Source organism: Suillus subaureus (genome assembly GCF_016647635.1).
Source record: "Suillus subaureus strain MN1 chromosome Unknown BJ212scaffold_51, whole genome shotgun sequence".
Lineage (NCBI taxonomy): Eukaryota > Fungi > Basidiomycota > Agaricomycetes > Boletales > Suillaceae > Suillus > Suillus subaureus.
The window spans coordinates 156,261-172,624 of NW_024538607.1; the positions used below are offsets into that span (position 1 = coordinate 156,261).

General features: G+C 48.7%; 8 protein-coding genes across 8 annotated transcripts; 4 read left to right on the forward strand and 4 right to left on the reverse strand.

The window, feature by feature from the left end:
* Nucleotides 1-27: 27 nt before the first annotated feature.
* BJ212DRAFT_1283396 (uncharacterized protein) lies at nt 28-1,632 on the forward strand (the record flags this gene model as incomplete). The annotated part of the gene is made up of 4 exons (XM_041331758.1): nt 28-456; nt 595-912; nt 1,036-1,342; nt 1,376-1,632. The coding sequence occupies 4 exons, from the start codon at nt 28-30 to the stop codon at nt 1,630-1,632; spliced, it is 1,311 nt and encodes a 436-aa protein (XP_041187396.1).
* Nucleotides 1,633-2,585: 953 nt separating this feature from the next.
* BJ212DRAFT_1391063 (uncharacterized protein) lies at nt 2,586-3,377 on the forward strand (the record flags this gene model as incomplete). The annotated part of the gene is made up of 4 exons (XM_041337012.1): nt 2,586-2,602; nt 2,870-2,975; nt 3,027-3,184; nt 3,271-3,377. 4 exons carry the CDS (start codon nt 2,586-2,588, stop codon nt 3,335-3,337), a joined length of 348 nt encoding a protein of 115 aa, XP_041187397.1. The 3' UTR covers nt 3,338-3,377.
* BJ212DRAFT_1391070 (uncharacterized protein) lies at nt 3,117-3,641 on the forward strand (the record flags this gene model as incomplete). The annotated part of the gene is made up of 2 exons (XM_041337013.1): nt 3,117-3,519; nt 3,541-3,641. Exons 1-2 carry the CDS (start codon nt 3,423-3,425, stop codon nt 3,639-3,641), a joined length of 198 nt encoding a protein of 65 aa, XP_041187398.1. The 5' UTR covers nt 3,117-3,422.
* Nucleotides 3,642-4,294: 653 nt separating this feature from the next.
* Nucleotides 4,295-4,657, forward strand: BJ212DRAFT_1283389 (CHAT domain-containing protein; the record flags this gene model as incomplete). The annotated part of the gene is made up of 1 exon (XM_041331757.1): nt 4,295-4,657. A coding segment is annotated over one exon (363 nt), but the record flags the coding sequence as incomplete, so codon positions are not given.
* A 195-nt stretch (nt 4,658-4,852) lies between these two features.
* On the reverse strand, nt 4,853-6,193 carry BJ212DRAFT_1283381 (uncharacterized protein; the record flags this gene model as incomplete). The annotated part of the gene is made up of 1 exon (XM_041331756.1): nt 4,853-6,193. One exon carries the CDS (start codon nt 6,191-6,193, stop codon nt 4,853-4,855), a length of 1,341 nt encoding a protein of 446 aa, XP_041187400.1.
* Nucleotides 6,194-7,671: 1,478 nt separating this feature from the next.
* Nucleotides 7,672-9,521, reverse strand: BJ212DRAFT_1391080 (heterokaryon incompatibility protein-domain-containing protein). The gene is made up of 3 exons (XM_041337014.1): nt 9,099-9,521; nt 8,994-9,032; nt 7,672-8,938 (listed from the first exon to the last, which is right to left on the reverse strand). Exons 1-3 carry the CDS (start codon nt 9,213-9,215, stop codon nt 8,012-8,014), a joined length of 1,083 nt encoding a protein of 360 aa, XP_041187401.1. The 5' UTR covers nt 9,216-9,521; the 3' UTR covers nt 7,672-8,011.
* A 2,541-nt stretch (nt 9,522-12,062) lies between these two features.
* Nucleotides 12,063-13,279, reverse strand: BJ212DRAFT_851801 (uncharacterized protein). The gene is made up of 3 exons (XM_041344204.1): nt 12,780-13,279; nt 12,212-12,689; nt 12,063-12,158 (listed from the first exon to the last, which is right to left on the reverse strand). Exons 1-2 carry the CDS (start codon nt 13,212-13,214, stop codon nt 12,336-12,338), a joined length of 789 nt encoding a protein of 262 aa, XP_041187402.1. The 5' UTR covers nt 13,215-13,279; the 3' UTR covers nt 12,063-12,158; nt 12,212-12,335.
* BJ212DRAFT_1391109 (heterokaryon incompatibility protein-domain-containing protein) lies at nt 12,922-14,671 on the reverse strand (the record flags this gene model as incomplete). The annotated part of the gene is made up of 4 exons (XM_041337015.1): nt 12,922-14,118; nt 14,159-14,168; nt 14,358-14,432; nt 14,649-14,671. Coding segments are annotated over 3 exons (942 nt in total), but the record flags the coding sequence as incomplete, so codon positions are not given.
* Between the last annotated feature and the right edge of the window lie 1,693 nt (nt 14,672-16,364).

Sequence of the window (16,364 nt, forward strand, 5' to 3'; positions counted from 1 at the left end):
AGCACGCCAAGCCACAACATACGTGTCATGCCCCACCCCCCTGATATCCATCCTGGCAATTTTTCCCTCAACGTATCCGCCATCGCAGGATTCTTCGGGGGTGATGAAGCCATCTCCGCCATACAGACCATCCATCACTACAAGACCAGAAAGTTCCTGGGATGGTACAACTCCCCCGGCAGCTGGAATGTCGGCAAGAAGTTTGGAAAGCTCGCAAAATCCCGTTTCTGGGATGGGCTCTTTCCTGGGCCCAATGAAGAACCAGCAAAATTATTTGAGCTTGATGGCAAGCGGGGCCCGAAATATGTCGCCTCTAGATCTGGATCCGTCCTGGAGCACACTGGCCATCTTGCAAATTTGATAATGGAGAAGAGCAAGGAGGAACTAGGAGTGCTGGTACCAGGGGCTAGAGATGTCACGAAACTGAATAAAGTGACCATTATCAAGATGCAGCCCGTTTTTGAAGAACCACCGCTACAAGGAGGAGAAGCGCCGCAAGGAGGGGGAGGAGCATTGCCGCAAGGGGAAGAAGCGACGCAACAAGGGACACAACAGGCGACAAGTCGGCCGTCTAATGTCGAGCTGGTTTATAAGGTCCCACCTCACAAGGGGCGTCACGCGCTTGCTGCAATTCTACCAATAGCCGCTAGTTGGATCACATGTGCAATTTGTGGATGGATACGTGACTGGTTCTGCTTTTCAATGATTCTCCTGGGAATTATATCAAACGGCATGTTCTCTGTGATCATAGGGTTGGCATGTTTACAGCTGCAAGGCGTAAGTACAGCACCTACGGCTCCACCGGGAGACGGAATGCTGTTGGACGGTGATAACATCGTCCTCCTGCTTGGGAGAGAGAAAGAGGTCGCCACGATCACGAGGGGCAGGTTCATTCTTGAATACAACAGCATGGTTAGGTGGAGGAGCAGGAAGGAAAAAAGTGAACGTTCCATTCCTGGAGATGGAACGAGGTTGCCTGAATCGAACTATGATAGCGATGCAGAAGAAGGTCAAAGTAATTCCAGTGATCTAGAGCATGGTGAAGAGCCCGTCAGAGACGAGTACGCTGCCATTGGATTCTTTTCGTCCCTACTCGTCATACAACTCCTCGCCCAATTGCTCTTAATCCCCCAGGGCACATTCACTGGTCAAACCATGTTCCTGATCTCTTTCGCAGTTTCGTGGCTGTACAACTTGTACTTGTCCTCCATCAACAACGAGTATATCCAGGAACGATCGATCCTAAAAATATTTCATCTGCAGAAGAAGCATATGCGGACGTACATTTGTGGGACGAGAACAACTGCCGCGGTGTTCACATGCCTGATGCTCCAGCCTCCTGGTGTTTATGAAGAATCGGAATGGAGGAACCTAGGGTTCAAACCAGAAAATATCATTTGCAACTTCATTCCGAATGATACGCAAGTATGGATCACATGGAGAAAAAAGGTCTTGGATGTAATGAGAACGCGCAATGGTGACCGAGTCGCTTGCCACAATTTACTCGAGATTACCAACGAGGAGAAAAGGGATCTCGGGATAGATAACGAAAACCTTCTCAAAAAACTCTTGGGAGACGCTAAAATTGCATATGATCTGGCCATGAGAGAGCAGGAGTGGTTGACGCGTTGACGGCGCTACCGTAAGGGAGTGGGTGCGTTCTCTTTCCCGTACGCTGTCGCTCGTGTGTCTTTATCTTCAGGCTTGGTTCATCGGAGTCGACGTCTTCCTGTATATAACTTCCGCGTTTGATTTAGCATCGCCTAGTGTTGTCTTGTCCTCTGCAATGATCATACTCATACCAGCGTCTACCATACCAATTGCAGCAGACAAATGTCATCGAAATACAGCTTGACGTTAACCCTCAACGTTGCAACCTCTCCTCCTCTCCCTTTTAGCCGAACTTCATCCACAGTTCCGAGTCCCATATTTATATTCCTGTCTTCCCTCCCACTTATTAATCGCTCACCACTCAGCCCATTCTCGATCCTCGTCATTTTACTTCATCGCACCATCATGCCTGGTAGCTCAGAAGAACGATATATTAGACTTGAAGGTGGGTCGCTCCCGGGCCATATCACCTTCGTATTCGTTTCGTGATTCTCACACTCTATCAGGAAAGAATCTCCAAGTCCCTTCTCAGCGCATACTCGCGGGCGTTTGCGTATCCGTTAATATCGACTCGAGGAGACGCTGGAAAGCAGCCATCAAAGTCCTATCATCCCACAAGTATGTAGTGTGGGGCGATATTGTAGCCCTGTGAGGTTCATGTAAACTTCTGGACATGATTCGTGAACTGACATCCTGTTTCTAGATCGTCGTATGCCTCACCTGCATTCTCAGGGGAGATTAGGGTGTCCTATGAGGCACATCGAATACTAGGCAGTGGAGAAGTCGCCGGAGAACTTCAAACATCGTTGGATGAGCTACTCGATCATGGAGACGGACCATTCGGTGAGAGATTTGCTTCTCATTCATCACGTATATCTACTGACATCCCATAGAACTATCCTTCCTACCCGCGTGTGGTATCCATCCTTCCCTCACACTGAAGGCCACCATTGTACATGCTTGCAACGGTCAGAATGACGTATTGGTTCGTGTGAGTTGGCACGTCAGACTCTGTCTTGCTAGCTTTTGCTAATGAAACACCAATTGTAGTTCCTCGTAGACCGTGAGATTGCTTGAGACACAGATGAGACCACGCACGATTTGCCGAATTCACAACAAGCAAGACGGTCTCTCACTTGAACGATACTGCGGCCTGTTGGACATAAATATCGACATTTCTCATTGGGCAACCTATGGGGCGCTCTCGTCACCTGTTTCAACAGACATGGTGACATTGATGTCATTACCTAGCTATTAGCCTCCATCACGATGCACTGACGCTGCACCCGCCTGGGCATCCACATCGTCGCACCACACTCAACAACCTTGCCTTTGCACTCAAAACCAGATATGACAAGTTGCATGTTAGCGAGGATCTTAACGAGACCATTGATCTATCTCACGAATCCCTCCAGCTAACGTCGCTCGGCGACCCGAAGCGCCATGTAAATCTTTTCAATTTGAGCTCAGCGCTCTGCTCTCATTTCATGCACACTCAGAAGAATGATATCGAGGAGGTCATTAATCTCTGCCCAGAATCATTGGCGGTTCTGTCTTCACTGCACTCGGGCAGGTATGTCGTCTACATGCGGCTGTAGGAAATATATTTGTCTCGTTACCGGATTCTACACGACCCTGCTGATTTGTTACTTGCTATAGAGAACTTCAGACTCGCATCAAGACATCCTACTCAAAATTTTCCTTGGTATATCGGCAAGTCTATTGACTGGGCTCACCAAGCCGAAGCCTATCATCATGAATTTGCCCTCGAAGCATATCAAATGTGCTTTTAGCTTTTCGACGGCCATGTGATGACGCGGTCGTCGATTAGCTCACGGCACGAGGCTGCAAGCGCCTTTCGCGGTGCACAATCACTTCCTGTAGATGCAGCCTCATGTCCCATACATAGTGGCAATCCACGGTGAGCAGTTGAACTTGTGGAGCAGGACCGTGGCCAGCAGTGGTCGCTGGCCTCTCGACTCAGGACTCCACTGGGAGACTTGAAGTCTACAAGTCCACAACTAGCTTAAAGGCTCTCGGAGCTCAGCAGGCACCTATCTGATACTCAAGGTTCTGCAATTAGCACAGACCGAGTTGCTGCTGATCGTGCTGCAATACAGTATAGGAGACTTTCAAAGAAATGGGAAGCTGCGGTAGCTGAGATACGTAAACTTCAAGGCTCCTTGCGGTTCCTGCTCTTATTGTCGTTCACAGTCTTGCGGGTTCTTATGCGCCCAGAGAAGCCAAGGAATAAATTTGGAATAAATTGCGAGTACTCTTGCAGATGGTATGGGACGAGATCATGCTACCCATAGTCAACGTCCTCCAGCATGATCCACAATTGCGCCCTCGGTCTCGAGTATGGCTGTGTCCGATGGCAGCCTTCACGTCCATCCCTCTTCATGTAGCTAACCATTTCCGAATGAAAGCAGATCGCTCTGGGCCAGAGGCATGCCTGGAGGATATATAAACTCACACTTTCGGCTTTGATCAGGTCTCGACAGACGATGAGGATGCGTGTCACTCCATCCTTCACGGCAATCGGACAAAGTAAATCAGGTGCAGTGCAGGGCACGCTGCTCCCGCTGTTGATAGCGAGCTTGAGCTTGTCCATGGATTCGTTTTCTCCAACGTCAAGTTCACTAATATCTTAGGAGACAAAGCCACATAGGCAGGCGCACTCAACACTTTGCAGCGCAACACCTGGGTACACCTTGCTTGTCATGGCAAACAGGACCACGAGCAACCTTACAATGCATGTTTCACCATGAGGGACAAACCTCTCACACTGCTTGACATCATGGAGAACAATTCTCCGCAAGCTGAATTCGTGTTCTTTTCAGCATGTCACACCGCCGTCGGTGATGAGGAGACACCTGACGAAGCCATCCACCTCGCAGCTGGACTTCAGTTTTCTGGTTTCAAGAGTGTCATTGGCACGCCGTGGGCTGTCAATGACGCTCTCGTAAAATACGTTGTTGAAGCTTTCTACGAGAGGATTTGGAGGATGGTGGTGTCATGGACTGTACGAAAAGTCTTTAAGTAGATTAAGACATTCATTGCTCGACGACAACTACCAGACGAAAAGATAGTAGGACGACTGAAGCCACTAATCTGCACAGCCGATGAGAACAAATATCGGAAGAAACCCCATGCCAATGATGCTGTTCAAAACACTGGCGCAAATTCAAAATACACGGTTCGTCATATGTATCGGATAGGCGACAAAGAAATATAGGTATCAAGGCTTTTCGGCAATTGTCAACGATTGTCGACGGTTACGGGTCTCTATATACCCTTTGTACGCATCGTCCGCATCCTGTAGCAGAGTCGTCAAAAGTTTTCGCTCACCGCTACTGAGCCCTGACATATCAACATTTCCAGGTTGAAAGATACTCATTTCGTCCTCTTTCTCGACCTGAGCCACTACTTGCTTCCTCCACTTCTGCCACACTGGCGTCTCATTAGGCACAAACTCCAACAGAATCTTCATGGGTTCGATACCCTTAAGAGGCCTTGGTAAATCTCCGCAAAGAACGAAGCATGCGAATGCAGCCATGCTGGTTCGAGTGCCAGCTTGGAAACTGAGCATGGCTGTTTGGTGAAGTCCGATAGTGTCGCAAAACAGTTTCCGTTGTAGTTTTTCCTTGTCCAGGGATGCTAGGAAGGAGTTGTACGCCCAGGATGCGACCACTGAGGTCAGGAACATGATCTGACCGAACAGCGATCCCTGTGGGATGAGGAGGAGCTGCAGTAGAAACTGAACTTCGAGGAGCAGCGAGCACAGACCGACAACTGTATACTCAGGTGCTCCTTTTAGTTGTAGCGAAAACTTCCCCTTTGTAATTGCATTCACGTCTTTTTCCTCTCCCTTCAGGATGATGACGCCATTCTGCATCAAGAGAATCCCGTCTCCTGGAGGGGAGCCCTCCGCTGGTTTCTTAACGGTTTCAATACCAAGGACTCCGGAGCCGATGACGAAACATGTAACACCGCTGGAGATGATTCCGAGGAGGATCATCGCAAAGCAGTACCAGTCGGCGAATAAAGCCGAAAGGATGCATGTGCTGAAGCTGATCAGGATAGGGAAACTGGCGAGAACGGCGTGGTGAATGCTCATGGTTTGCACCGGAAGGTTTTCATATGCTATTTCAGGGACAGTGACAATAAAGATGTGTGAATTTGCAGTGGTTCGTGTGGCAGGAAGAGGATGTGGCGTCAAATCATCCGTCCCCTGCGTCAGGAGATGCGCAAAGTGCCCTGTTTGCTGCATGACAGTTCCCGAGCGTGACGCAACGTACTTCGGTCCAGTCTTCACGTCCAGTTTGAATGCAACAACTGGATCATGATTGGTGCCAGGAAAAAGACCACCCCATAATCTTGACTTGGATATTCTGCCGAAGTCCTTGGCTATAGTATAGCTGCCGGGGGAGTTGTACCAGCCGAGCCATCTACGCCCCCTATACAGGTGTACAGTAGCCATGGCAGTGATGGCTTCCTCGCCACCGAAGAAACCGGCAACACCAGAAGCATCGAGACTGAAATTTTGAGAATCGGCAATTGACCAAAACAATGGAGGCATTTAAGATAAGTCAGGAATTTTGAGCTTGTCATCCGGTTGTCTGTCACTAAATACCAAGAGGTGCGTGTCCAAACCTGTGGCCGGTTCCATCGCATGTTCTGGAACTGGGAGGGCAAATTAGCACTGCCATCTCTGAGGTCGCGAAGACATCGTGGTGGTGAGCACAGCTGAGCGTTCTGAATCCTGATCACATCTGAGTGGTGCGGGAGGCCCCCTCGTGGTGCCCGTGCCAGCGCTAAAAGTCCAGCCTGTAAAACATCGTAAAGAACATTCTCATTACCATTCGAACATGTCATTCAGTCACGTCGCGAATAGCTCGAGTGCGTGATCATGACTAAAGTTGAGCGCTCTGAACCCTGAACCCTTCTGTCATGGAAGCTCCCCTCATGGTATCCACGCCAGCGCCAGAACACGGTCCTGTAGAACTCAGTGAACGAGATCAACCTGCAATCCCGGTTCAAGCGTACTTTGCAGCTAGGAGAGGTGCAGACGAGGAAGCGACAGTTCGCCCGGCACCATGCATGTCGCACTCAGTTGGTAGCGAATACTAAAATATAGCCAGACATCATGCTTGCATGTTGCATGGAATGCAACAAACAGCCACGCCAATTCGATGATTGAACTTGGCCGTACTTATCCGTATGCTACGATGGAATATCCTCGGTGAAGTCAAACATTGAACTGTCGTGGGTACAGCGGGGAGGATGACTAAGCGCGTGTTCCAGAACACGGCGGCTCAGCAGATCCCGACCGGATAGCGCACGCTCGCTCTGGGACATGCTGCTCACCCATGGGCTTGGATTTTTCATATCTTGGTACAGGAAATACGGCATTGCCTGGTCTGAGCCACTCCCACACAGGACACTGTACAGATATAGGTAGCGTACCGTATGATTTCGAAATGATCTAATCAACGGACACTGAGGATCTTGATACCTCGAAAGGTGATGGGGCCCGATGAAGGCGCCGCTATCAACCGCTCTCTTGTTCCCACCCTCTCGTAAGGCCCTCCTTGTTTTCTCTGAATCAGTAGCTGTGCGACGAAAGGTTCCTGGAGACGGGACATGAACATGATCACTGCGTTACGAGACACTGCAGCGGTCATCGCAGTGGCCATAGGACTTAATATGTCCGATCTGTCCAGCCATTGGGGGGTACGAATAAACTCTTCAGGACGCTCGCCATCTCCATCTCCGGATCCTACTGCTTCGTCTGCTTTCTTCACGGCATCTTCTGATGGAATAAGGTTGAAGTCCCACGTCCGAACAAGACGATAGCAAGGTAAACCTTCTCCGTTCTTCGTGGTGGGAAGAAGTTGGTGAGTTGTAATCTTCACCTCAGTGAGACCTTCAGCCTTGATAAGATAATCGATAAAGCCGTCGTTATTAAGGGTGGGAGGGTCTGTCGCGTCCACCGGATCCAGCTTCATAACCTCGTGAACGAACAGTGGCATATTCATCTTCCCGTTAGCAATGAAATGACCGTGAGGAGGATCAAGAAGAAGCTTCTTGATATTCATCACGGCAGTGGAACCAACAGCGCTGGCAAAGGCCTTGGAGGCCTGAAACAGCTGAGGGCGAGAGAGTTTCGACAAGGTCCTCCTGGGTCCAGCTGGATGGTTGGCAAAACAGCTGGGGTGCGATGCAAAGTATGAATGAAGCTCTGAGGGCTCTCCGACCCAGTCAAACAGCGACAGGTCATCTGTAAGGTTCATCACCTCCTTTTGAAGGCGAACAAAAGCATTCTTTCTCTCCCCGTACATAACCGGCATGTGGACGCCAAAAATACCTGTAAATCGGAAGCCTTGAGGCGATTGCTTTAACCAAAAGGTGGCAACCTACCCATCATGCAGTACGCCATATCCTCAATCTTGGCCGTCTTCCTAGAGGCGAGCCAGCTCATCCTCTTTTTGACTTCGTCAGAGCCAACATGCAACCCTGGCACAAACTTGTTGAGGTCAGTCGCATCAATAGACGTGACCTCAGATATAATCTTGACAACGTGAGGGTCATTCTTGTGGTTCTGCTTGCTGTCAATATATGGCGTCCAGTCCTTCTTATAGAACCAGACGAGCCCAGGTGCAATAAGCTCTTGTAGCGTCCATCCGCGAGTGAACCATACACTATTTCTGAAGCTCTCTTCGTCGGTAACGTCTGAAAGGTAGGTGATGGTGACAGACGACAACCGATACCACGAGAACATGGAGATGATAGACTCCTGGAGCTCGACGTTGTTGGTCTTGTCGATACAACACGTGTCGCTCCAAGCCCATCGGAAATGGTTCTCCCTGGCAACCTTGCAAAACTGCTGCAACTTTTCGATTCCCGGTGGTGTTTTCAGGTCGTAGATGCTCTCTTCGCCCTTAATGTGGTCATACGTAGGCTCGTCCTCAACGGTAGTACTCCAACGATGGGAGAGCATAGCATATTCGAAGAAGGCATCAACAGCCACCTTCATCTCCTTCTCATTGGCCCTAATAATCTTCGTTTGAACTTCCTTATAATTGCGAGACTCCTTAAACCGAGCGTAGAGCTCTCCCGTGCTGCACAACTTGCCCGACAATGTGTCAATAAGGCGAACAGGGATGGTACCGAGCTGTCCGTCGATGACGCTGTCGAAAAGCTCCTGTTGTTTCTTGATCCTGGCCTCATCGCTAAGCGGCTGCTGGTAGGAGCCTGTGTATGGCGGTAAAGTCACCGCAGCTGGGCTCTGGACTCTGGTCCCATTTGAATCTGGTGCTGGCGGCTGGAGTTATAATAACATCATCAACTTTTCCGCATACAACAATATTGAAACTTGCCTCGGTTACACCGGAGGATGAGTCAACCTGAAGGCCCGACTAGACGTTCGAAACCCAATATCATTAGCACCAATTGTTTGGAAAAAGACCGACGAAGCAACTGACATGATCCACAGACCCGTCACTGGATGTAGTCACGGTGTTGCGGTTGGAGCCGAGGTGCAAGGTGGTACGAAATGCATCGCTCAGGACATTGGGCGACGATATTGAGAAAGGTGACATCGAGACAATGTAATTGAGAGACTGTCGTCAATGCTAATGAACTCTGACTCGGAGGTGAATTGTTCAATCAATATGATGTGTACGAACTTTATATAGTCCACTCACTGGCAGAATCACAGCCAAACAGCAACGATCTACTTCAACAGAGTGCGAGATCTCAAGATGCAGGGGGGACGCCACCGTCAGGATCTTCAAGCTTCGAATGCCCTGACTCGTAAGGGTGTTTGAGCTCCGAGTCATGGCGGTGTCTGGTAACCTGTTATTGAATGACTTCGAACCTTGAGCGAAAAAATGCCGGATACCCTCACATCATTCACAATGAAAAGACCCCAGACTCTGCTCAACATCTTCGCTTCAAGTTAATGTTGCAGCCATCACCTGAGCAGTATACAATCTTCAACCGTGTATCCCCACTGCCAACCACACGCTGGCTCCCGTCCTTCCCCGTTGAACCGCTACTGTCTTTTCCTCGTTAATGTCTCTCCTTCGTTACTTGACGTGGTGCTTTCCATTGCTGACATGGCAGTTGAACTTCGTTAAGATGTTGTGTTATTTGTATCCTAGCATCGGTAGCACATCAATGAATGCAACTATAGATAGTCTTATACAAGTGCGCGCGTCCGGATAAAGCGCTAATACACTAAAAACACAAGAAGTTAACATGTTGAAGATGTGACGAGGAGAAGATCAAATCGACAAAGCTGAAGCTAAAAGCGGGGGGAGAAGCACGCGGGGGAGCGGGGATATATTGAGACCCGTTACATACCGCTCGGTGACGGCTATGACATTAAGCTGAAGCGAAGATGTTGAACAGAGTCTGGGGTCTTTTCATTGCGAATGACGTGAGGGTGTCCAGCCTTTTTTCGCTCAGGGTTTGAAGTCATTCGAAGAAACCGAGAGAGGTCCGAAGATAACAGGTTGCCATAAACTCTGCTAACAGGGCACATCATTCAGTTCAAACAAAGTTTGAAGGAACCGAGAAAGGTTCAAATGACAACAGTTACCATGAACTCAAACACCCCCACGAGTCATAGCATTCAAAGCGGTCCTCTCATTGTGAATGACGTGGGGGTGTCCACACTTTGTTTGCTCACCCGGGGTTTGAAGTTGTTCAACGGAACCGAGAAAGATCTGAATGATTGAGGGTGTTTGTATTCTTCAAGATCTTCAAGCCTTGGTGGTGTTCGTGAACCAAACAAGCTCGGAGTCACAAAATTTACATCACCGAAAAGATGTGCAAAGCGGCAAGACAGGTTGAAACTTTTACTGGGGAATGTTAGAATGGTCAGCAACATCCATGCCAATTGGGGATGGAAATGATGTAGTCTAGGTCCTAGGACGGTGCATGAATTGGGCCGACCATATCTTGAGTAACATTGCGGCCCACGAGGTAAAGCGAATCAATTTAAAGCACTAGTATGAAATGGGGTGTTGGCCCTTGCCGAGGCGCCAATGATAACAAGGTCATGCTACAAACGTAATTTTAACTGCTAATTTAGATTACCACAGCCTCTAGGAAGGTGTAGAGTGGAACGGACACAGGATGCGAGGGGAAACCCAAGGTCAAACCTTTATAACGGAAGGCTGCAGCTCTATCTATCAAGGACCGACTGCAACACTATGCAAGGCTACTGACTACCAGCCAGGACCCTGGTACTCCCGATGGCCTGCGCCAGATCGCCCTGATACACCAGCAGTTGATTCATCTTCGCACAAACCCTCCTTCTCATTCACTTTGTTTGGGTAGCCGAACTTCGATTGCCCTGCAACTTTGGGCGCTCCAGAAATTCCAAACTTTCGTCTTGTTCGGCATGAATAACGATATCATACCTTCTGTATTTAAATATTGTCTGCTTCATCGTCGACAGTAGAGCGGGTGGAATAGCCTGGCTTCTCCTACTTTGGAGGCAAATTGATCGAAGTGCCATCGACCCGCAACGCCTTGCATAACCGATCTCCTTGTACCTTCCCTTTTCACTCTCAAGGGAAGAAAAGAACGAGCTGTAGATCCGAGACGTTGCAATAGAAGGGACATAGTAGAGTGCTGGCCTCGAGGCAGCCCGACCAAATCAATGTATGGTAAGCCTTGGAGCTCATCATATCGAATCAACACGGAGGAATTTTATAATCGGAAACAATGGCATCTACAGAATATATCATTAGAGACCAACTTCATGGAATACGCTGATGCCCGACCTCCTGGAACATGATGCTCACCAAACTTGGCTAGTTGTTACAGCCCATCAGGCTTATTATAGATTTGATAACACTTGTATAGCTGTGGTAACTCATCGACGTGAATGATCATAATTTTAAAGCTCACCATTCAAATCCCACCCCGAAATAGGCTGATTAAAGTCACGGGAGGCTCACACTAAGCAAGAGCGCATTTTAGGATGCTATGCACTGTAGGCGACAGCGCCAATGGAGGAACACGATGCAACGGGGCGCTCTTAAAGGCGAACCCTTACAATTCGATGTAAGGTCCCATATTTGAGATAGTGAGGCACTCCCCACCACGCGAGAAGCTTAAGGCATTGATCACATTTCAGAAGGAATCAAGTGAGTGGAGGGGTTGATACTTAATCCACACTCGCAAGTATAGGTAGCATAGTGGGCTTTGACTCGTGTGGTGTGAGGAAGCGTGGAGGATAGGGTAGTTGGAAATGCCAGTGTGTCGAGAGTGAACAAATGTGAGCGCGTAATAGATTACATGACTAGACAGTGCCTTAAGTAAACGCTTAGGTCTTCGAGAAACAAATAGGGCACAACGGGTAAAGGCGTATTCTGGCAAGGGTCACCGACCGGTAGACCAGATGTTAGCATTAATGAACTGTCGTGGGTACAACAGGGAGGATGACTAAGCGTGTATTCCGGAACACGGCGACTCAGCGGATCCCGACTGGATAGCGCGCGCTCGCTGTGTATGTCGATGAGTGGAGGCTGATGTATCAATGGATGAAAAAATGAGTCTGGCTCTGGGACACGCTGCTCACCCACGGGGCTTGGATTTTTCATGTATTGGTACAGGAGATATGGCATTGCCTGGTCTGAGCTACTCCCACACAGGACTGCTGTACAGATACAAGTAGCATACCGTACGATTTCGAAATGATTTAATCAACGAACACTTAGAATCTTGATTCCTCGAAAGGTGATGGAGCCCGACGAAGGTGCCGCTATCAACCGCTCTCTTGTTCCCACTCTCTCGTAAGGCCCTCCTTGTTTTCTCTGAATCAGCAACTGTGCGACGAAAGGTTCCCGAAGACGAGACATGAACATGGTCACTGCATTATGAGACACTGCAGCGGTCACCGCAGTGGCCATAGGACTTAATACATCCGACCTGTCCAGCCAATGGGGGGCATGAATAAACCTTTCATGATGCTCGCCATCTCCATCTCCATCTCCATCTCCGGATCCGGATCCTGTTTCTTCATCTGCTTTCTTCACAGCATCTTCTGATGGAATAAGCTTGGAGTCCCACATCCGAACAAGACGGTAGCAAGGCGAACCTTCGCCGTTGATCATAGGGGGAAGAAGTTGGTGAGTTGTAATCTTCACCTCAGCGAGACCTTCAGCCTTGACAAGATAGTCAACAAAGCCATCGTCATTAAGAGTGGGAGACTCCGTTGCGTCTGCCGGAATCAGCTTCGTAACCTCATGAACAAATAGCGGCATGTTCATCTTCCCGTTAGCAATGAAGTGGCCATAAGGAGGGTCAAGAAGAAGTTTCTTGATATTCATCACGACGGTAGAACCAACGGCGCTGGCAAAGGCCTTGGAGGCCTGAAAAAACCGAGGGTGAGAGAATTTCGACAAGCTCCTCCCGGATCCAGCTGGAGGGTTTGCAAAACAGCTGGGGTGCGATGCAAAGTATGAATGAAGCTCCGAGGGTTCTCCGACCCAGTCAAATAGCGACAGGTCATCCGTAAGGTTCATCACCTCCTTTTGAAGGCGAACAAAAGCATTCTTTCTCTCCCCGTACATGACCGGCATATGAACGCCAAAAATGCCTGTAAATCGGAAGTCTTCAGGCAATCGCTTTATCCAAAAGGTGATAGCCTACCCATCATGCAGTACGCCATATCCTCGATCTTTGTTGTCTTCCTAGAGGCGAGCCAGCTCATCCTCTTGACCTCGTCGGAGCCAACATCTCGCAACCCCGGTACAAACTGGTTGAGGATGGTCCGGTCAATAGATGTGACCTCAGATATGATCTTGACGACTCGGGGGTCCTCTTTGTGGTTTTGCTTGCTGTCAATATATGGCGTCCAGTCCTTCTTATAGAACCAGACGAGCCCAGGTGCAATAAGCTCTTGTAGCGTCCATCCGCGAGTGAACCATACACTATTTCTGAAGCTCTTTTCGTCGATGACATCTGAGAGGTAGACAATGGTAGCAGATGACAACCGATACCATGAGAACATGGAGATAATAGACTCCTGGAGCTCGACGTTGTTGGTCTTGTCGATACAACATGTATCGCTCCAAGCCCATCGGAACTGGTTCTTCCTAGTAACCTTGCAAAACTGCTGCAACTTTTCGGTTCCCGGTGGTGTTTTCAGGCCGTAGATGCTCTCTTCGCCCTTGATGTGGTCATACGTAGGCTCGTCCTCGACGGTAGTACTCCAACGATGGGAGAACATAGCATATTCGAAGAAGGCATCAACAGTCGCCTGCATCACCTTCTCATTGGCTCTGAGAATCTTCGTTTCAACTTCCTTATAGCTGCGAGACTCCTTGAAATGAGCGTAGAGCTCTCCCGTGCTGCATAGCTTGCCCGATGTTGTGTCGATGAGACGAACAGGGATGGTACCGAGCTTGTCGTCGATGATACTGTCAAAAAGCTCCTCTCGTTTCTTGGTCCTGGCCTCGTCACTAAGCGGCTGCTGGTAGGAGCTCATATATGGGACTTCAAACTGGGGTGAAGTTACCACAGATGGACTCTGGACTTTGGTATCATCTGAATCCGGTGCTGACAGCTGGAGTTATGATAATATCATGTACGTTCGCTTATACGACGTTGAAACTTACCTCGATGACACCGAAGGACGTGTCAACATGAAGGTCTGACTAGACGTTCGAAACACAGTACCATTAGTGCCCGTTGTTTGGAAAAGGACAGATGAAGTAACTGACATGATCCACAGAGCCGTCACTGCGTGTAGTTATGGTGTTGCTGTGGGAGCCGCGGTGTAGGGTAGTATGAAATGCGTTGGATGACGATATTGAGAAAGGTGCCATCGCCGAGACCATGCAATCGAGAGACTGTCGTTGTGGCTAACGAACTCTAGTCTCCCCTAGTCAGACCATATAGAAGGAAGACAGCCGTTCCTTCTTGATTATGAATGAACTCTGAAGTGAATCAGAAGTGACGAATTGTTCAATCAGTATGTTGTATACGAATTTTATAATATCCACAGTGTGTTCATCACAACCAAACAGCAACGATCACTGTTATCATGTCGGTTACTTGTAGAGTGTGAGATCTCGGGATGTGAGACACTAGAGTGATAACCCTGAGGGTGCTACAAATATAGCGCTTTTCATAATGATGCGGAATCGAGACTACGTACTGAGGACCCGAGAACCGTCGTGAAACTGCCAACTTGACCAGGTGTTGCGCGAGGGACCAAGAGGAGCTGTAACATGAACTGTGCTAGCAGGAGCACGGTGAAATGCCAGCTTCGAGGCAGCCTGACCAAATCAATGTACGGTAAGTCATGGAGCCCATCACATCAGCCTAGCACACTGCCTGTGAGAAATATGATCGGAAACAATGAACCAGTGCGCCTATAGAATATAATTGGAAACCAACTTCATAGGATACGCTGATGCCCGACCTTCTGAAATATGATACCCACGAAACTTAGCTAGTCGTCACAGCCCATCAGGTTTATTATAGATTTGGTAACACTCGTATAGTTATGGCAACTCATCGACGTGAATGATGATGATTTTGAAGCTCACCCATTCAAATTCCAATAGGCTAATGACAGTTACGGGAGGCTCACACTGAACTGAGCGCATTTGTGGGATGCCATGCACTGGAGGCGACGGCGCCAAGGAACGCGATGCAATGGGGCGCTCGTCTCTGTTGTATACTGATGAGCCCATCATGTCAGAGGTAGTTGCATTATCAAAGCCGAACCATTACCACTCGATGCAGAGTGCTATATTTGAGAGGTACTCTCCACCACGCGAGAAGCTCAACGTATTGATCACATTTCTGAAGGAATTGAGTTAGTGAAGGACTTTATCTGCTTTAATCCACACTCGCCAGTGGAGGATAGATGGTATAGTCGGCTTTGAATGTGGTATGAGGAAACATAGAGGATAGGATAGTTGGATGCCGGTGTGCGTCGAGAGTGAAAAAAGGTGAGCGCGTAATCGCGATTACATGTCTAGACAGTGTCTCATGTTCTCATGAGGATCCATGTCTGAATAACCCTGCGCCGAGGGAGAGTGAGGCATGTGCGATACATCAGGAACTGCCAAAAGACCATCAGGTAAACTGCGGAAACAAGATAAACGACATACGTCAAGTTGTTCAGCGAGGTTAATTATTCCATGGCCAAACAGGAGGAACTGCGTTTATGCGAGAATAGAAGGGATATTGCACGCGAGGTTGATGCGAGGCCTTTGATTCCCAAAGATGCGATAGGCAGGGTCGCTGGCTATGGGTTACACTGCAACGTTGACGATGGAGAACACAGGCGAAAGGAACGTGATGGCATACCTCAAGTAATCGCTAGAGATTTCTGTAGGTCTTCGAGAAACAAATAGTGCATAACGGGTAAACGCGTACTCTGGCAGGGGTCACCGCAGACCCAATGCTAGCAATAATTATGGGCTGAACGTTGGGCTCAGGGTGCCTCGGCGCCTAATTAGCCACTCTGTGTAAATACAACCACACATGCTTTTTTTGACGAAATTCTGACTTTTATTGAGCTCTATGCGTTGCTCTCAGTTTTCAAGGTAACCGTCAAGATATCAGATCTATTGTCTACTCAATATATCTGATACAGATAGTAGCAACAGAGTTCTGTGGCTATTTTGGCTCAAACCTGAAGGGTTTGCGACTCGAAACGTCATTTCTAACCTAAGGAGAGTTCATGATGAGCTGTGATTCCCAAAACGAAGGAG

Coding starts and splice junctions, on each gene's coding strand:
- BJ212DRAFT_1391080 (XM_041337014.1), bottom strand. CDS start 9,215: ATGTCACCTTTCTCAATATCGTCGCCCAATGTCCTGAGCGATGCATTT. Junction 9,033..9,098: donor GTGACGGGTCTGTGGATCAT/GTCAGTTGCTTC, acceptor TCGAACGTCTAG/TCGGGCCTTCAGGTTGACTC. Junction 8,939..8,993: donor CATCCTCCGGTGTAACCGAG/GCAAGTTTCAAT, acceptor TTATAACTCCAG/CCGCCAGCACCAGATTCAAA.
- BJ212DRAFT_851801 (XM_041344204.1), bottom strand. CDS start 13,214: ATGCCGGTCATGTACGGGGAGAGAAAGAATGCTTTTGTTCGCCTTCAA. Junction 12,690..12,779: donor AGGCTGAAGGTCTCGCTGAG/GTGAAGATTACA, acceptor TGGGACTCCAAG/CTTATTCCATCAGAAGATGC.